Source organism: Elephas maximus, chromosome 20, assembly GCF_024166365.1.
Source record: "Elephas maximus indicus isolate mEleMax1 chromosome 20, mEleMax1 primary haplotype, whole genome shotgun sequence".
NCBI lineage: Eukaryota > Metazoa > Chordata > Mammalia > Proboscidea > Elephantidae > Elephas > Elephas maximus.
The window spans coordinates 3452314-3474268 of record NC_064838.1 but is presented as its reverse complement, the minus strand read 5'-3'; the positions used below and the strand labels follow the sequence as shown (position 1 = coordinate 3474268).

At 36.4% G+C, this 21955-nt stretch overlaps 1 protein-coding gene across 9 annotated transcripts in view; it reads right to left on the bottom strand.

The window, feature by feature from the left end:
* The window catches only part of LMBR1 (limb development membrane protein 1), a 252588-nt gene that overhangs the window by 125251 nt on the left and 105382 nt on the right, over positions 1 to 21955 (bottom strand). For 7 of the 9 annotated variants that reach the window (XM_049862905.1, XM_049862906.1, XM_049862908.1 and 4 more), the window contains one exon: positions 16000 to 16103. The exons of the other annotated variants lie outside the window; for them this stretch is intronic. In XM_049862905.1, coding sequence (XP_049718862.1) covers positions 16000 to 16103 — 104 coding nt within the window. The remainder of the gene's footprint in view (positions 1 to 15999; positions 16104 to 21955) is intronic. 9 annotated transcript variants of the gene reach the window in all.

Here is a 21955-nt window from a genome sequence, read left to right as displayed (position 1 = left end):
TATTGTTGTTTGCTGACTGCAGCTCCCACATTGCAAGTCCTTTCTGTTCCTTATATTCCTTAGCAGCAGAGCCACATGGTTTTAATTTTTGTTAAAACCAGTTCAAAGGAGAATTTGATGAAGAGATATACACAGATAGTCAAGACTGCTAAAATCAATTTGCTAACAGATGCAAAACTAGATAATATCTTATGGGTTAATAAAATGTTTGAGATTATTTTTTCCAAGGGCAGAAATTAATTATATCTCTACTAAACAAAATTCATTTGCATTACTATCAGTTTTCCATAAGTCAACTCTAACTCTATGGAGATTTAAAATAGCCTGGTTGATAGAAAGTCAAAGGTGCACATCCCTATAGAATCAGATAATTTCAGAGGGCCCACTACACAAGGTCCAGCACTCCACTGAAAGGTCACCCAGTAAACTCTTTTGCCCATTTCCAAGTCTTGGACATTTTTTCCTGGCACCAGAAAATATATACACATAAAATAATTATTAAAATAAGAAAGATATACAATGTATGCACACACTAATTACAATTACACAATAATTCAAGTAGAAATGTTGGCATGTAATTTGGAATAATAAAAAATAGGATTTGAAGTTAATTGGTTTTCTAAAAAATTGTTTAAATTAAAATACTAATGAAAAACCAACAGAAGCCAAAATGCACAGGAGAACCAGCCAAAAACATGAGCCTACTGACCATGCTTCATCTAAGCCAAATAAGACATAAGAAAATTAAACTTTAAGGGCTCTGAAACACAGATGCATTCAGGAAGGACTTGTAAGTTTGTAGAAATCATCTTGAAATCTCGAGAAGGAATTTCTAAACATTAGGTTGGAAAAGATTTTCCTTCAACAGAACATTAAGGTCATGAAAGAGCTAAAAAGCTAAAAGCCAAAGAGCAAAGGCCAAAAGAAAGACCTAGGCCTCAAGCTTCCAGAAGAAATATGAGGAGATTCAAGCATAGATCAAGAATTCTCCCAGATCTTGAAACAGTGCTAGGGAGATACCAAAAAAAATGAATAAATCATTACTACTACGCTCCAGATAAACAGCCAGTGGTTGAAGTCTCAGCTGCTAACCAAAAGGTCGACGGTTCAAACCTCCAGGCCCTCCTAGATAGAAAGATGTGGCAATCTGCTTCCCTAAAGATTACAGCCTTGGAAACCCTGTGGGGCAGCTCTACTCTGTCCTAGAGGATCACTATGAGTCAGAATCAACTTGAAGACAGTGGGTTTTAAAGCTGACATGTAGATAAAAAAGGGATCAGAGGCATTAGTTCAAGATAATGGGTTAAACACATAATTTTTATTACAAAATACAGAAAAGATATAAATAAGTAATCAGTCCACACTGCCTACAATAGTACCTAACATATAATAGTAAGTGGTCAATAAAGATTAACCCTATTTAATTATGTTAGAATATAAGAATGCTGTTTTTATTATCAGACTAAAAACGTTGAGAAATTCGTAAAAGATAAAAAGCAGATGGGATCGAGACTATGAAAAATGTACAGAGGAAATTTTAAACTAAAAAAAAAAGAGAGAGAATAAGAATTTTATATATATGAAAAAGCAACAGTTAATGGCAACATTACTGAATAAATTGTTTTAGAATAACTAAATAGCAATACACAGAAAAATTTATTTAGATCTACTCTTTTTAATCACCTCAAAAAATTACCTACAATAGATTAAAATATTAGATCTTTGTAAAATAGATAAGGTGGCTAAAATAGAACAAAGTATATTATTCACCCCAGCTTTGAAGGGATGAGAACACTGTAAGAACTAAACCAGTATCAAATTACTAAGAAAGTAAGAAACTAAGAAAGAGTTTAAGTATAAAAATTTATAAAAACTAGCATAAAATGAAAAAAATTTTGTTTGGTCTTGATTATACAATGTTTGTTGTCAAGCCGCAAGTTTTCTCAAGCAATTAATTTAAAGGACATTAAACAGCACACACCATTTTAAACGGGACCAAATAAAAAATTTTTGTATTAAATATCTTAAATTATATTAAATCAAATTTCTAAAACAAGCTTTAATTTGTATAAACTATTTTTAACTTACTTAAAACCATTATATATTAGGTTAATATGATAGGATTATATGTAATATTTTGAATAACCTTTATGCCTATTTCTTGACTTGGGGGTTTCCCAACAATGCATACAGTAAATATTTGGACTCCGAACTCTTGGGAGGTACAACGCTGTGGATGAACTCTGAGGGATAAGGCTAAGGTTGAAAGAATCTTCCTATACCAGTGATGAGAGGGTGCCATGGAGGTCTGAGTATTTTAATATAAGCGGTCCCTTTTACAGACAGCATAGCCCTCCAGCAGCCCCAGGCCTAGGTTCCAACTCCCAGCCTCTGTGGCCCTAAGGGCTGGCACTTTTAAAAGCATAAAGTCCTGTGTTACTTTGTAATGACCTCACTGCCCTGGCCACAGGACAGCCACATCATCACTTATTCACTTACTATTCGGGGATTTTGTTTCTGTTTGGTTTTGGTCCTTGGAGATTTTCTTGGTTTTTTAGAATTTATCTATCCATTTAATAAAAGGATGCTTGTTATATAGGTAAAATTTTTATTTGATCCTTTTTAACAATGACATGTGCTATTTACCAAAATCAAACCAAACCCAGTGCTGTGAAGTCGATACCGACTCATAGCGACCCTATAGGACAGAGTAGAACTGCCCTGTACAGTTTACAAGGAGCGTCTAGCGGATCTGAACCACTGACCCTTTGGTTAGCAGCCGTAGCACCTAACCACTACGCCAGCAGAGTTTCCATGTGCCGTTTAACTTGCTTTAACTATGTGAGATAACTCATGAGCTGAAAACAAACATTATATAATCAGGCCAACAAAACAGATATGTTACAATATATAGGCTAAAATTTCTATATGTGTTACAATTTACAATATTTTTGAAAGTCTTACATTTTAAACTTTCAAAAAACTTATTTATAATTTTCACATTTTATTTTCAAATGTTGAAAGAAGCAAGAAGATTTCAGGCAGTTTCTTTGCAAATATTTCTCAACAAATAACATTCCGCGCCCAAGTGGTCTATTTGCAGTAAATAGAAAAAGCCAAATTAGATATTATGACCATACTTTCTCTGTTTAGCACTAAGTTTGAAGTTCTAGGACCGTCTTACGTGCTGTAAAAAGTTCTGAACAGCTAAGTACAAGATACAGGTCTGGTGACGATCACTTTGCTGGATCTGCAGGATTATTACGTATATCATAACTATTACACTCCTCGTTACCTTGGACTTAAACATAGTGTCCCTGGTTTATGGTATTTAACTAATCACCCACTATAGGTATTAATTAAATTATATATGGCTAAGAATTTTTTAAAAATGTAAAACATATCCCGCTGAAAACCTCTACTGTGGCTTGGCGTGTTCAGCCAAGTAACAAATCGATGCCAGAGGCACAAGCATGCTCACCTGACCTCTGCTGACACCTGACATATTCACCAAACACACACTCACACGCTCTCAACATATTTTACTTTTGAGGAAACAAATACATCACCAATTATTTTTTTTAAATAGAAATGGTATGAGAAATTATAATAGACTTGAACTGCAGAAATACTTGTGTAAAACTCTAAAAAAATTGAGACTCATTTGGCTGGTAAATATTAACGTAGGGAGAAAACATTCTGGACTCTAGTATCAGCTCTGCCACTGCTATACACCCTGAAAGTCTCATAAGAAAACTGAGGCTTCAATACATTATCTACAAACTATGTGCAGTAAAACTTGCCTTGGTCAATTTTATTTACAAATATTTACAGAGATCAATGGAAATACTTCAAAAATAATAAAACAGTAAACAAACATAGTCTTTAATAATAATTAGGGTACAGGAGAAAAAGGATGATAGTAAAGTAAGAAAGGGTTGAATTTTGGCATGTAAGATACTAGATTAACAACTCTAAGAAAAGGTTGAATTTGTCATATAAAATATTAGGTTAACAATACTAACACTATCCTAAAAGTTACCTTTTTCACTAATTTACTTAACAATAAAAACTACCAGTTATCATCACAGCATGCTAAAACCAAAAAAAGAGTCAAACCAGTTGTGATCGAGTCGATTCCAATTTATGGTGACACCATGTGCTAAAAAGCTGATGGAGAGGTAAGGAAGCTAGGAAGGGTAAGACTGAAGACAGGAGATAATTAGCTGTGCTGTAAAACTGACCCTCAAGGGGGATGGCAAGAAGAGCACCGTCTTCCAAGAAGTGGAAAATGTAAGATCCACACAGGGGTCAAAGACCAGCCAAACTGGCTGGTGTGTAGGCTGAGTCGGAGTGACCAGTCTCACTGAATGGGCAAACATATTAGGAATTATGGGGAACAATCTTCCAAAAACACTAAATTCTCAAACAAAATGCCTCGTGGATCTAAGTCTCTAATGAACTAAAGACCTGGGATATGCGTTGAGGTGAAAAACAGTCCTATAAACAAAGCCAAGGATGGTGGGAATTCTGTATAGACTCATTTCATTTGTGAAGAGCCTCATAATAATGTAACCTTAAAGTTCTGAACCACAGCCTAAATGTACCAAAATAATTTAAAGTCTCAGCGTCTTCTTTTGTAAAGAGGTTCTAAAAACATCACACTCTGAAAGATAACCGTGCAGGAATCCAGGACCACTCCAGCTCTAGGGAAGCACTCTGATATCCTCCCCTTGTGAGACGATCAATGGGACCTAAGAGAGTATCTTTCATGCTTCGTTTTCCCTGTGTAAGAACTCTGTATGTAGTATACTAAGTATACATGCTCGGGAACATCAAGGTAAATAAGAGAAAAAGACATCATCAACAAACAAGCATAATATAATTGTAATCACTGCTGTGGGAGGAGGTAGAAGGTAACAATGAGAGAAGGCCCACTGGAAAGACAGTAAGGCGTCACCCAGCAAGGAGCCACTTAGGAATAAATACATTTCACCAGGCAGGGAAGTGAGGGGATGGCTTTTTCCACAGAGAGCACAATGTGTACAAGGACATGGAGATGTCAAAGAGCACAGTATACTCTGAGTAAACGTGAGGAGTTCAGTATAGACACAGCATCACGCAGGTAGGTGGGCTAGAGAAAAATGTCACTTAAAAAACAGATGAGAAAAAAGTCTGTTCATGTCCTTTGCTCATTTTTTGTTTGGGCTGTTTATCTTTTCATTGCTCAATTGTAGGAGTTCTTTATATATTCTGGACATTAAATCCTTATCAGACATACAGCTATAAAAATTTTTCTCCCAAACTGTAGGTAGTCTCTTCATCTTGTAGATAAAGTTTTGAATTTTGATCAAGTTCAATTTATCTATGTTGTTTTTTGTTACTCTTGCTTTTAGCGTCATATCTGAGAATTCAGTCAAAAACCATATCCTAAAGAATTACAAACCCAAAACCTAAAGAATTATACCCCTGTTTTCTCCTTGGAGTTTTATGATTTTAGTTCTTAAGTTTTAGAAACCCTGGTGGCATGTGGTTGGTTAAGTGCTACAGCTGCTAACCAAAGGGTCAGCAGTTTGAATCTGCCAGGCGCTCCTAGGAAACTCTATGGGGTGGTTCTACTCTGTCCTATAGGGTCGCAATGAGTCAGAATCGACTCGACGGCACTGGGTTTTTTTAGTTCTTAAATTTAGGTCCTCGATCTATTTCAAGTTAATTTTTGTATATGTGTAAGGCATAAAAATGGCCAAAAAAAATTAGAAGATGGACAATGCCATTTAGTCAAAAAAAAAAAAAAAATGCCATCAAGTCAATTCTGACTCATAGTGACCCTACAGTACAAAGTTGAATTGTCTCATGGGGTTTCCAAGGAGTGGCTGGTAGATTCAAACCGCCAACCTTTTGGTTAGCAGCCTAAGCTCTTAACCACTGTGCTACCAGGGCTCCATTTAGTCATTAGGAGAATGCAAATCAAAACCATAATGTTTTCACCCCTGCTAGGATGGAGTTCTGGTGGTGCAGTGGTTAAGAGCTCGGCTGCTAACCAAAAGGCTGGCAGTTCAAATCCACCAGCATCTCTTTGGAAACCCTGTGGGGCAGTTCTATTCTGCCTTTAAGGGTTGCTATGAGTCAGAATTGACTCAACGGCAATGGTTTTGGTTTTTTTTTTTTTTTTTTTTTAGGATGGCTTTGATCCGAAAAACAGAAAACAACAAGTTTTGGTGAGGATGTAATGAAATTGGAATCCTTATCCATTGCTGTGGAATTACATCTTGGCGTAACCCCTTAGAAAATATAATCTAGAAAATCTATTTCATACCCAAAAGAATTTTCAACAGGAACACAAACAGATACACATACACCAACACTCACTGTAGCACTATTCACAAAAGCCAATGGGTGGAAACAACCCAAGTGTCCGCCAACAGATAAATAGATAAACAAAATGTGGTCCATCCATACCATGGAATTTTACTCAGCCATAAAGAGAAATGGAGTCTTGATATATGCTACAACATGGATGAACCTTGAAAACATGCTTTGTGAAGTCAGTCAATTATAAAACGACAAATATTATATGGTCCCACTTGTGTGAAATATCTAGAACTGGCAAACATATACAGACTAAAGTTTACTAGTGGTTACCAAGAGAAGGAGGCAGGTGGAAACAGGAATCGTTGCCTAGAGGGCACTGAGTTTCTGTTAAGAGTGATAAAAAAAATTTGGAAACGTGGTGATGACTACACAACATGAGAAACTTAGTTAATGTCACTGAATTATACATGTAAAAATTGTTGAAATGGCAAATGTTTTGTTACATATATTTGTACCACAAAAAAAAAAGATTGGAGCCTAATTATCAGAGAGTCGTAAAAACGTAATGCTTGGATTTTAGAGGTTATTTTATTGGCAATGAGAAACCATCAAAAGATTTCATGGAGGTTGAGTTATAAAAACAGCTGTATTTTTAAGAAAACAGTAACTCTGTAAAGCAGTATGGAGATTACTTTGTAGGAGAATAAGCCTGGAAAGAGAAAAAACAGTCAGACCATGGTTTAAATAATGTAAGTAAGACATTAGGAAGCCTGAACTAAGGTAACGGCAAATGAGAAGAGAAACCTCATTCAGTATACTGCATTGAAGTATTTGTAAATTATCTAATGCAGTAAGTTCTTACCACAACTTTATTATATCTCTTCTAAAAAGATAAGTCAGAAATATAACTTAATTCAGGCATCTTTAAAAGGAAACAAAGGTCATTAAAAGATCAGATAAGTCTTTCTGATACCTCAAAAAAAAAAAGTTTAAAAAGCTGTTAAAACACTTGACGAATCTGTTGAAAAATCCACTGGTTATAAAGTTACAATACTCATTAATTAATGTGTAAAGAGAAATGTTAACTATCAAATAATCCCAACCAAAATATAAAAGAGTAAATATATTTAAATCTAGCACAACTTAAAAATGTCTTCTTTCTGTGTTCCAAGAAAAAGAACAGAACATTTCCCATAAAACTGATCATTTCAGTACATCTAATTCTGATTTATTCTTTTTTTTTTCAGTTTTTGCCTGCAGATTTTATTTTTTAATCACTAACAGAATCTACATTATATATTTTTTAACATTCAGCTGCTTAAAATTCAATCACTTTAGAACAGTGAGACCTTGTCTTTCCAGATGAAAATGTCTTTTCCATAACTGCAAGTGTGCAAACCAATAAATTTTTTAATACTATAACTGTCAACAACCTAATATTTTAAAGAAAAGTAGATGTATCTCAACCTAAAATATTACCTAATGTCAAAACTATCAAACAATCCTACTGTCTTTCATGTGTCTGACTAGACAACTTTTATTTCTGGTACACTAACGAGTCAAATAAATGCATTGTAAAGTAAAAGTCTTACTGATGTATTGGCAACCATTTCATAGGGATCAGAGCATTAACACTGCGACATGCTGAATAAATGACTTTACAGACAAATATGGGCTTACATGCCAAATAAATATAAGAGGTTAACAATCCAAACTCTAGCCTCTTTGATGAGCTCCTGTCCTGCAGACTTGTGGGTACTGTCATTACATAAGCAGCTTTCCAGTCAGCATTAAATCTGACATCTAATTTTACTTTCAAATAAAGTTCATTCCAACCAAGGGACAGTAGCTTTTAATACCCCCAAAAATTTTTGGAAGAGATTCTAATTGACAATAATTATTTATAAAATCGTTTCATGAATATTTGAGTTACAACCAATTTAATTCGAAGTATAATTACTTTAAAATCTGAACCTGGTGACTGTTTATTTCCTCCCTACCAAAACTTTTTCTCATTTTAACACAGAGCCCTAAATTATGAGACATTAGTCAGTAATTTTTTTTAGTCAGTAATTTAATTATCATATAAAGTTTGAAGTTTAGTTATCTATTAAACGTAAGGCCTATTCTTTAAAACTATACCATTAAAAGATAAAACAGACCCTATTTAAAAATAACACTAAAAGCTGACTATGTCAATACCAATGTAATTTTTTATACCATTTTGTTATTATATATAAAATGTAATCCTACATAAATTTTCCTAATGTGTCATTATCAAATTTCACATAATTGATCCATATAAAACACCTAAAATGGCTACTTTTAATGCATAGGATTGGGTACTTTACAAACAGATTAAATGAAATAATTAAGCCTTTAGCAATTCTAAGAGGTAAGTGGAAACCCTGGTGACGTAGTGGTTAATTGCTACAGCTGTTAACCAAAAGGTCGGCAGTTCGAATCCACCAGGCGCTCCTTTGAAACCCTATGGGGCAGTTCTACTCTGTCCTTTAGGGTCGCTATGAGTCAGAATCCACTTGACGGCAACGGGTTTTGTTTTTTTTTTTTAATGAGGTAAGTATTGTTAGCCCCATTTACAGACGTGGACAGTAAGAAATTTGCCCAATGTCAAAAAGTTAGCAAGTAGAAGATTCAGGATTTAAACCCAGGTCTTCTGAACGCCAAAGCTCGTGTTTTTGTCACTATACTATTATGCAAATAAGGAGAAAATCTAGCCTTAGATGGGGAATTCCTTCTTTTTTTTTTTTAATATACAGAGAGAACGATGAAAGTACTATACAATGGTCCATTTCAAATTATCACACCATCAAAAGTATACAGGAACTGAGTGATAATGTACTTTTAAAAAGCTGCTGCAGCTTAACAATAATAGATCACGTAATTCAAGTTATAATTTAGTTCCCCTCAAAGTGCAACTATATTAGAATAGTGACAAAATTAATGTGATTTCATGAGCTAAATAATTTTTAATTCAAAATCTTTATAAACTCAAAAATTATTTTAATGGAATAAATATACTTAACTGTTTCTCTGAGATTCTATATGCCAAGTTTCAATGTTTGAAATGGTCACTTGAAATTGTCACAAAAGAATAACAATTCTAAGGGAACGTACGTTAAGTATAACACTATCAGAATAGAATGTTTTGAAAATAATCATTCTCATCCATGCTATTTCTAACAAAAAAAAACTAGTGCTCCTTCTAGGTGGAGGGTGGGAGGATTCGATTAATAAATTACTAAATGATTTTTTTCTTGAAGGTGTTGGGAAAATCAAATTAACACATAACAATAGTTAGTGAGATATGACTCCATTTTCTGTAATAAACACCAAGATCAAACCATGACCCAAGTTAAATTTCCTTGAAAGGGTCCCAGCGGGCGCTCTCCTTGTCCTATGTGATTTCCTCTCACCCACAAAAACCATGCCAAATACGCGCATGTGCCACTAACACTAAGCAGCACTTCCTTAATCACTCATTTCCAACAATTTATGGATGATCAGTGGCAAAAGCGAGCAAAAATCATGAAAGAATGCAATGAAAGCTCACTGAGACAAAGAGGCTTGGACTTCCTACTCACTTCTGTGTCTCTTTAAAATGGAGGCCTGATACAAATTAGCCACTGGGGGGAAAAGTCATCTGGTCATAAAATACAGTACAAGGTCACTTTTATGTAAGTTTGCCAAAAGGGACATAAACCAGGACAATTTCAAACTGTGACACAGGATAGAAACATATTAAAAAAATCTTTGTTCCTCCTCGATCGTGCTGTCATGTTGCTCAGCTTTATGGACATGCCAAGCACCAGCACAGAAGTCTTCGCGTCCACCTGGTCAGTCTAACTAATTAAGAAAGGAAGTTACCTCAAATTTTGTACTTTTTGCTTTTATTATTAAGCACTTTGTTTGAAGTTATAGGAGTTAACCTCTTAATCCTACAGACCATGTGTTATGTTCTGAACATTTTGGGATGTCTGGATAGTTTGGATAATTGGTCAGGATGTTGCTGTCGCTTATGTGTTAAATTTTATGCCATGGCTTCAAATCAAAGATAGGTATAAAGGTGAGTACAATATAAACTGACTCCCAGAAAAATCTTTGGTCTATTAATTAATCTGTCATAAAGCTTATGTAATAATCAAATGGTAGATTTTTTTCTTCATTTTCATTAAGTTGCTGGATCTTTACCTCATAACATTTTAATCCAAAGTCAGATGCGAAAATATAATATGAACCTTTAGAGTTCATTATGAAATAGGAAAACATTTTCTGACACTAATCTAGATAACCTAGAGATCTTTTCTGAGGCAAAATGGGGAGAGAAAATTATGCAGCTTGGTCTGAGGAGTAGTATGAACAGCAACTATGTCAGGAGCTGCTAGCCTAATCCTAAAACCCAAGACTCTCTGGAACACAACTGACAGTGCCCAGTACCAGAAAATATGAAGAAAGTATTTCTATAAAAAAATGATGCAGTTACAGCCAACAGATGCAACCCTTTTATCAGGGTTGGAAAATTAAGATACAAGCATTGGATCAGGTTCAAACACACAAGAACATATGCAGAGCTCAGAAAAATACACAAAGCCAACAGTGAACTCACCAGAATTTGATAAAGATTTAACTTCTAAAAATAAGAGTCCCAAGATAAAAGTTACGTTATCAAAACCATACATATTCTCTTACACTTGAAAATTATAAAGAAAGGGAATCGAGAGGAGATGGTCCTAATAAAACAGAAACATGCACCACAGTAAGGAGAGAGAAGAAAGGCCATTTAAGGCCCTTAAAAGACATAGTCAACCCCCTAGGCCTAAATGTCCTGTTTGAATTAACATAGTGGTTTAATTAAAAACTAAGTAGAAAATTCTGTTTAATTTGATTTTCAATTCAAGCCCTGCATCCGCCCATGGCTAGTGGCCAATTTCCGCATCTCAGCACAATATGCAAGGAGCTGTTTTAAAATCGATTGCCCAGGGGAGTCAATGGGAGTATGGTGGGGCCATATGCCATTTAGGGAATACACCAGACTTAGACATAGTAAAACAGTACCAGGAGGGTGGTCAAAGGAAAAGAAGGAAATGTAACTTAACTATATTACAAGTTTGTCATTACCCAAATGATTGTGCTTAATCTACCAATTAGAAGTGTTTTCTGACTTCTCTTTAGTATCACCCCAGAAACTAGATAATGTCAAACTTAACCAATGAGCAAAGAGCTTTAAAAGAATATACTTGGATGTATATATCTGCAAGCAAACTATATTAAAACACTTTAATGACTGTGGTCAGTCATAACATTAACTTCACTGAAGCAGGCAAAGTTAATCATTCTAATATAACCTATAGTACTGTACAAAGAACCATACATTTCAAGAAACATTATCATTTAGAATCTGCATAGGTAAACACCAAATGATCTTGTATTATAGAAGGACACAACACGGGGACTCAAACATATATTTTACATAATTAGACTTAACTATATAATGCTAATAACCCTTTTAACTTTCACGTAATTGATTTCAAAACTGAAAAATACGAGTATTTTAAAATAACATGCCATGAATACCTTAATTTTAAAGCTTTCTAAAGGTTTCTACTAGGGTCTAACACGCACCTTATCTTCAAGTCTGACTAAAACCAAACTTTCTCACCTTTGTATTTTCATTCTCTCTTCTACAGACCCCTTCCCCTCAGCTTATCAATATTGTCAGATCCCCCACTTTAAAATTATTCTACTACTCAGCCTTCAAACTACAACCCCATCTTCCTCCTTTCTTTAGTAGCATTAAAGATCAAATTCTCTAATTTGGCTTCTACATCTTGCATTCATTACCTACTCAAAATTCCCAATTAAGATAGATGGTGCCCATCCTAGTCTCCTACTTTATTTCCCTCTTTTTAACAATCCTTCGCTCTGTTGGGGAATTAACTAGACTGGTCACATCAATTACGCTTTACATTTATTCAACACTTCAGTCACGTTTGAGATCACGAAATGCTGTGGTGCCACATAAGGGACTTTGAGCAGAAGACTAACATAGTCAAAGATGTACTTAGAGAATATTCTTTCAATAGTGTATAGAGAGGCTAGAAGTAAAAAATTTAGAGGGAACAACTTCTGTACAACTGTAGGTACTAAATATCTCTGATGACCTTCTCGGATCCCTTCTCAAGCTGAATTCTCTCTTTTGACCTTAAGTCTATAAGGGGTACCATGAGAAAAGTGACAAAAGTCACTGGGCTTTTGTATCAGTTTTTTGGTTTTTTTTTTTTAATTCTAGAGATGGCTGCTAACTCTGCTCCAACAGATTTAGCCAAATTCGAGGCAAGAAGTTTGTCCATACTGCACACTGATTTTTTTTTTTAATAATAATCTAATTAATAACTACGTTTTCATAAAAAGTAGAAACTAGGTAGATACTAAATATATTTAACACTGGAATAAAAGTTGTTCTATTGGGTAAGATTATACAATGAGGTACAGGTGGAGAACTTTGTGTATTTAAAGCAAACATCAACGTGACAATTTTAGTGACATTGCTGAAGCTGTTTACCAGAGCCAGGTGTGTGCCTGCCTCGGTACAGCGACATCTCTGCAAAGGTGCTCTCCATGGTAAGGTGCATGTACTCCTCTCCCCAGTGATGTGGTGGTTCGTTCACCTCGATATACTTACATTAAGTAGTTGTTGTTGTTGTTAACTGACCCTAACTTCTCACCATTCTCCATATATATCCAAGCATCAGCCATACCAAATCACTTGCCACTCCAGCAATTCAATCAGAACTCCACACCCTTGCTAAAGCCTACAATGCCACCATACTCATGTAGCAAACTCCCACTCATCCTTCAAGTCTTCTCTTGTTAATAAACCGTCTGGATTCCCTAGACAGATCAAGACAGGGCTTTCACTAGCTCCCATAACACCTTGTTATAGAAAAGCTCATCAAACTGCATCTTATTTGTTGGCATCTCTAACTTCTCCCACTGTACATCTGCTGAGAAACCCTGGTGGTGTAGTGGTTAAGAGCTCAGGCTGCTAACCAAAAGGTCTGGCAGTTTGAATCCACCAGGCGCTCCCTGGAAACCCTATGGGGCAGTTCTGCTCTGTCTTACACGGTCGCTATGAGTCGGAATCGACTAGACAGCAATGGGTTCGGTTTTTTGGCTTTTGGTGCACCCACTGAAGGCAGGAACCCCGGCTTTCATTTGGGACACTGCAACAGATCATATTTATATGGCCTTTCTCACCATGATCTTGTAATTCCCACCAAATGATGGGGTGGGACTATGCAAATAAGGTGCTTGTGGCCCACTAAAGGGACTAGACAACTTGCTAATAATGCAAATAAGGTACGTGGCACCATTGTGGGGGTAGGACCATGCAAATAAGGTATATGGAGCCCTAATGAGGAGATTGGTCAGTTTTGCCATCCCGGTAGGCTTAAAATGAGCCATGCTAGAGGAAGAAAGTGAGGACCTCATTACCACCAAGAAGAAGAGACAGAAGTGGAGCACATCCTTTGAACCCAGGGTTTTTGTGCTGAGAACCTCCTAGACCCAGGAGACAGGCAGTAAGAGCTGTAACACTGGACACAGCGTAAGATGGCGAGAAGCAGCAGAGAAATGGTGGCAGCAGAACCAAGTAACTGCTGCGAGATGGTGCAGTGGGGTTTCCAGCCCATGGATCAAGGCAGTTACAGTGGGTGTGCCAACCCACAGAGGAGAGAGCTGAGTGCCTTCAGGCGTGAGGCTCCCTGGCGTAGTGGAGTGCCTCCAAGCACTTGTCAGCAGACCTAGGTTTGCCAAGCCATGGAGCAAGAGAGCTAAGCACCTTCAGGCCGCAGTTTACTGGCAGAGCGGGGTGCTTTCAGACACTTATTGGCCGAGCTAAAGAGCTTTGTGAACACTTGCCCAAGCAGGGCAGAGGCCAGGCCAAGGGGCCAAGGGCGAGAGAGAGACCTACTTGTGGGCATGGCTGAGAAGAGGCTGTCCTCATTGAAGAACTGTATCCTGCATTGTAACCTACTCCCTCCCTAATAAGCCCCAAAACTCTTAGTACAGTTTGTGAGTCCTGTGCGGCCACTGCAACAAATTATGGAACTCAGTAGAGAAGTAGAGAGTGCCCGGGGAGGGACAGCTGATGTAGGACTGGTGAAAAGGTTAAAGGTATGTATGTCTGCCCTCCACCTCACAGCAATCGGCCCTGGGCTGTCAGTGCTGATAAGGATTCTTCCCCCTGCCTGGGGAGTCCGAGGAGGTCCGAGCCCCCGCCACGCCGTCTTCACATTTGGGTTTCCAGGAAGCTTCTAAAAATAGCATAGTAACTATTTCTAAAAAGCAGTGAAACCAGTGGCCGTTTAGTCAGTGCTGACTCAGTGTGACCCCACGTGTCACAGCAGGACTTTGTGCCCCACAGCATTTCCAGTGGCTGATTTTTTGGAAGTAGATCAATAGGCCTTTCTTCCAAGGTGCCTCTGGGTGGACTCAAACCTTCAACCTTTAGGTGAGCAGCTGAGCGTGTTAACTGTTTGCACCACTCAAGGGTTCCAGTTACATTTCTCAGTAAGTGCTTGATCGAACTTTGCTCAATAAATAAATATCCATCAAAAAAGCTATGGCTCCAAAATTCTACAGAGACTCTCATTGATCCTTTTGCTGCATCTCTCAAGGCATAGATTTGAAATGTGTTACACTGAAGGTTTAAAATCAGGAGAGTTATCAAAATGTTACTTTAAACAATGGTTTTCTGAAGACTCAATCTGAAGTTACATAAAATAAAAAACAATAATAATTCGCACATAATTTATAACTTCCCATGACAATTTGTTTAGCTGGCATTAGAGAATTATTCAATAATAAGACATATAGGCACACTTTCACTTCATATATCAAAATATAAATAGAACCAAAAATTTAAAAGGCATAATGTCTCTTTAACTAGACTCTAACGCTAGAATTCATTTGGTCAAGCTTAAAATTCACTCAAAAAGTATTAAGTACTCAAATCTTTGCATAACATTTCAAAAATGCAATGCAAAGATCTCTACAGGCTATAAACAGCAACTTTGTTGCTTACAGTTTAAAATATTACATTCAACGGTGAATGAGTTATTACCACTTGTAAAGTCCTGATTAATTTCTCCAAGACACTCTTGTCAAGCGTCCCGGTTTTTCGACTCCTAACCCTCCCACATTCACCTAAGATCAGTAATTAAGTATCTTGGGAGTTTGAACACAAAATTGGAACATGTTTGACTTTATAAGATGCTACTATCCTGAAAACATTGGATATGAAGTAATTTTTGCATCAAGATGTATTTTAAGATTTTCAGAATTTCATGTTATGCCTTAAACTAAATCAGATACCCTAAGAGAGGAATAACAGTTATTATGTCAGGTTCACCTGTTCCACAAAAGAATACTCCACTAAGTTTGCACATCCTATGAGAGAATTCAAAAGTCTAAAAGATGATGTCCCCCTGTGCATACGTAAAATAATATGCAAACTATGAATATCATTGTTATTAACAGTGGATTATGCATTATTAAACTTTTTATATTTCTCGCAAATGGTTGTTCAAGCCTACTTTTTCTAGTTCAATATGAATACTCACTTCTTCATTTAACAAATTTAATTCCAAAACACAATTTACTCACCTTCTTCAAACCAGCAAAACCTTCTGATTCCAGAAAGAAAAAGGCAAAGGGCATCAACACAAATAAACAAAGGTTGGAAAAGAGAGAAGCAAGATTCCACAAACCTATAAAGAGGGATAATTAAAAAAAGAAAAACAGGTTAGAAATATTGACAGGCCTTTTCAAAGAAAATCACTAAATTGTGATTTTAATCAAAGAGCTACACTTTTGTAATGATAAAAAATAAACATGGACATGAAGGGAGAGGCCTAACAAATGCCCTAAGCTTAAAAATCAGAAAATAATTATATATTTATGTAAAGCATCTTTAACTCTGTAACTTTTACCTATTTGGAAAAGACAACATAAAAGCTGTTTTTCCTCATGTCCTAAAATAAATTCACTGAAGAAATGACATACGCAGGGACCCAAAGACACGAACTCTTTAGACATACAGGCACCTGAATATTTAAATCAGAGCCACTAGCATTTATTGAGCACTTAATAAATGCCAGATACTCTCCTAAGCATCTTACATGCATAACCCCATTTAATTTAAGCCTCTTAAAAACTCTAAAAATAACAATTAGCATTTATTAAACCCTTATGTGCCAAGCACTATTCTAAGTGATTTACAGGTATTATGGTAGCTCATTTACTCTTCACAGCAATCTTCTGAGGCAAGTAACAGGACTGCCCCAATACAACAGAGGCGCAGGGAGGTTATGTAATTTGCCAAGGTCGCAGAGGCAGCAAGTGGCAGAGCTGACTGCAAGCCCTGGGGTTTTTTTTAAAAAATCACAACCTCACAGAAGTTTTGGTAAGCGTTCCAAGTGGGAAGGAAAAAGTAAAAGAAGCAGGCAAGCTCACATAACCTTTTCCCTTTTTTGCACATTCTTCACTCTTTAATAAAACCACAATAAATGACTACTAAAATAACAAAAATAAATTTAGAAAAAAGACAGCATTTTAATTATGTCATCGAGACAGTATTAGACTCAAATTCTCATACTTTTTATCAGTCAAAACACTAAAATTTAAAAGAATGTTCAAAATAATTGCTATAATCTTCATCAAATGGCTATAATCTTCAAGAATCAAAGATTAAAATCATGCTAACTATAAATTCAACAAGCAGCATGAAATTATAATTCCACGTTTATGAAAACCAGCAATTGATATTCTTTCAACACCTTTGTTCACTGGCACTGTTCAAAGCACCAGAGATAAAGCAAGAAGAAAACATACAAGGCTCTGCCCTCATAAAGATTACATTCTAGATATATACAGACTCAATGTGAACCAAGATAAACTACTCGCCAAACTACTTTGGTTACCAATTAACATATATGTTCAGTAATTGCCCTAAAACGTTTCTGCAATAACATGGGGTATAAATAGACAAAAAGAATTTAGCATATGTATAGATCACCTAGAGAGATTTACTTCCTTTGGTAGAGGTTAAATAATTTAAAAAATCAATTTTCAATTTCTTATTCAAAACTATATGTTTATGAATTTTGTAATATTTTTTATACTTAATTTACCAAGGAATTAAATGGTGTACAAAATTTTTTAGAAAACAATGTCTTATATCTTAGGAAAAAAAAAAATTTGAACTTTTTAAAATAAAAATTGTCATAAAATATTTTTACACCTGCCCGCTTTAAAAAAAAGGTGCTAGACATTTTAACACTTTACTTGAAAGGGTTATATTTATAACCAATTATTTTTTGTGCTAATAATCAGGAAAAATATATAGAATGGCTGAATTCACAAACTTTAGCTCCGTAATCCCTAGGTTCAAGCTCTGTTTCTGCCACTCCTAAGTGACAATCTTGCTAAGTGGTAGGTTCTTCATCTATAAAAATGAGTGTGGCTATACCTGTTGTTGAGTATTAAATGAGATAATGCAGGTACAACAATTAGCATAATGTCTGTCCCCAGACAAGCGCTGAATGTTTTTTGCTTTTATTATTAAGTTATATCACTAGAGGCTACTAATATACAGGGCTGTTGACCAAAACCAAATCAAATCCGTTGCCATCAAGTTGATCCTGACTCACATGGACCTTACAGGACAGAGTAGAGCTGCCCCATACAGTTTGGGTAATCTTTATGGAAGCAGACTGCCACATCTTTCTCCCACGGAGCAGCTGGTGGGTTTGAACCACTGACCTTCCAGTTAGCAGCCAAGCACTTAACCACTGCAGCATCAGGGCTCCTTACAGGGCTCTTAGATCCTGTGTATTACGTATGCATTAGCACTATACTTTCTGCGCTCTCATGTTCACTTTCTAGGCGTTCCTTTCATCTCCCTTTCTGCCAGGTGCATCGGCTCTTGTTTCTTGTTGCTAGCAGTCTGCTTCTGTCCAGCAACAATCTCTCCTCTCCTCCAATATCATTTTCAATATTGCAATTTCAAGTCGGCTATGGGTAAAGGTGCCATGACCCCCTTCATGGTGCAAACAATTAAGAACTCGGCTGCTACCCAAAAGTTGAAGGTTGGTGTCCACCCAGAGGTGCCTCAAAAGAAAGGCCTGCCAATCTACTTCAGAAAAAATCAGCGATTGAAAACGCTATGGAGCACAGCTCTACTCTGACACACACAGGGTCGTCACGAGTAGGGGGCAGCTCGACAGCAGCTACCAACAACACAGGTGCCACAGATACAACTTCATAAGAATCAGAAAAATTAAGTGGGTACAGATCAAAGTTGTGCCCTTCAGGTAAAGTTCATAAATTTCAATGCATGGTCTTTAACCACTGTTTTAACTGTTTGACAGGATTTTACCTTCTTTATGGTTTCCAAGTAAGTTACTTTTAGATATGAGGTATAATCCTAAATAATCGTAAATTATTATTTATAATTTATTATCTTATAATTTACAGGCTAGAGAACGCTGGTTGTTATATGTTGCTTTATTTAGGTATGGTGGAAAATAGAGAAATGCCATTTTTTAATCATTTATGTTAAAAAGATAAAGACTAGTATGTTAAGGATTAAACTCAATTTACACAAAATTACTAATCCAATTAAGTATCTCACAGTCCATTCAGAAAACTATAAAAATAAGTAACATACCAGGCATTGTTCTGGATACTTTAGACCACTTCTCTGAATCCCTGTTAACAAGACAGGGTCCCCACTTTACAGGTGGCCTTAAAACACATCCTTAGCCAGAGCTAGTAAATGGCTAAGCCACTTGCTGTAAGAAGCTGCAATGTCTTAGGCAACACAAATTCCATCATTTCTTAAACTTCTCATATTCTTTACAGATGCCTGCAATTTTTATCACTATAAATCTCTAGATCTAAATTCCATGAGGCATGTATCTTGTCTCACTTCCTCATTTTCTATTCGTCAGTACTGAATATACAGTGGACTACCAGAAGAACAAACAAATCTGTCTTGGAAGAATTACAGCCACAAGGTTCCTTAGAAGCAATGATGGCGAGACTTTGTCTCATGTACTTTGGACATGTTATCAGAAGGGACCAGTTCCTGGAGAAGAACACTATGCTTGGTAAAGCAGACGGTCAGCAGAAAAGAAGACGACCCTCAACGAGATGGACTGACACAGTGGCTGCAACAATGGGCTCAACACAGCAACAACTGTGAAGACGGTGCAGGACCGGACAGTGTTCTGTTCTGTTGCACACAGGGTCACTGTGAGTCAGGACCAACTTGCCAGCACGTAAAAACAACAATGCCTATTTCAGTGCTGGGGACTCAATAAATGTAAGTTGCATTAACGAACAATATTACATTCTGTATCAATAAATGTTAACAAGGAAACGTCCTGCAAAAAAAAGCTCATGGGCCAAAGTAAGGAAGCAGTTATAAAATGAAGAAAATCGCACCGTATAACAGAAAATATTTACTTTTAACAGCTTTATTAAGCTATATATTTGGCATAAACTACACGTCCTTAAACTATATAATTTGACAAATTTTGACAAAAGTGCACCATTACTGCAATCAAGATAATTAACATATATATCCACCACCCAAGTTTCCTCATACCCTTTTATAGTCACTGCCTCCTGCCTCTTCCACCCTCCCCTCATCCCTGGACAGACACTGATGCTGCATTTAGATAAAATTGTATTTTCTAGAATTTTATGGAAAACTATCATATAATATGTACTCTCTTTTTGTCTGGCTTCTGTCACCTACCACAATTATTTTGAGATTTTTTTCAACCCTGTGACAGAAATCAATAGGTCACTTCTTTGTGTGGACTAGATTGTATCACTGATTAGACTGCATCCACGCCCCATTACATGGACATGCGGACTGCTTCCAATCTGTGGTTTTTCAAATAAACATTCATGTCCAAGTAGATGAATGGGTATATGCTTTCATTTCCTTTTGGGCAAATACGTGAGAGTGGAATGGCTGGGTCATATGTATGTTTAACATTTTTTTTAATTGCCGAACTGTCTCCCAAAATCACTGTACCATTTTACATTCCCACCAGCAGTGTTCGAGTTCAACCACACGCTCACCGAAACACGGCATGGACAGCCATTTTAATTTTAGTCATTCTAACAAGCATACAGTAGTATCTCATTAATGTTTTCATTTGTATTTCTCTAATGGAAAATGGAAGCCCCGGTGATGCGGTGGTTAAGAGCTCAGGCTGCTAACCAAAAGGTCAGCAGTTCAAGTCCACCAGCCACTCCTTGGAAATCTTACGAAGCAGTTCTACTCTGTCCTATAGGGTCACCATGAGTCAGAATCGACCCAACAGCATACAACAATGGAAAATGACATTTAACATGTTTTCACATACTTACTCGTCACTCATTTATATATTCTTTGGTGAAGTGCCTCTTCATATCTGTTACTCATTGTTTCATTGGGTTGTTTTCTTTCTTATTATTGAGTTTGGCAAGTTCTTTATATATTCTGGGAACAAGTCCTTTATCAGGTATGTGATTTGCAGATATTTTTTCCCAGTCTGTGGATTGCCTTTTCATTCTTTTAAAAGTATCGTTCAAAGAATAAAGTTCTTAATTTTGATGAAGTACAACTTATCAATATTTTTTATGGGTCATGCCCAAGGTCACAAAGACTTTCTCCTATGTTATCTTCTATAAGTTATATAGTTTTAGGACCCAAAGGTAGGTCTGTAATTCTTTTGTATTAATTTATATATTAATTTTTATAAATTTTATATATGGAGTGAAGTTCATGTTTTGACTATGGCTATCCAATTGTGCCAGCACCATCTGTTGAAAATATGTACACTTCTTCCACTAAATTATCTTTGAAACTTTGTCAAAAGTCAATCGGCCATATATGTGTAGATCTATTTCTGAACTTCCTGCATTGATCTATTTGTTTTTTTTATGCCAATACCAGACAGTCTTCATCACTGTACCATTATAATAGTCTTTCTACCAGCTGTCTGTCAGTTCACTGTAGTGTCGTAGCTTGTGTGTGGCTATGATGCTGGAAGCTATGACATCCGTATTTCAAATACCAGCAGGGTCACCCATGGTGAACAAGTTTCAGCAGTGCTTTCAGACTGATACAGATAGAAGAAAGGCCTGGCAATCTAATTCCAAAAATTAGCCAATAAAAACCCCATGGAACACAACAGAATACTGTCCAATATACAGCTGGAAGATAAGCCCCCTATGTTGGAAGGCACTCAAAATACACAGTGGCCACAACAACGGACTTGAGCATACCTACATTCACGAAGATGGCACAGGACCACGTGACGTTTCATTTTGTTCTACACGGATTTACTGCGAGCTCGAGATGACTAAATGGCAACTAACAGTCTTTATGTAAGGTAGTTTAGTTAGTCCTCTGACCTTGTTCTCTTTCAAAGTTGCTTTGGCTGTTCTACCACCCAGTGCCTATTCTAAATCCTTTGAATTTCTGTATAAATTTTAGAATCGGCTTGTCAATTTCTATTAAAAAAGGCTGCTGGGATGGTGTTGAATCTATAGAACAACT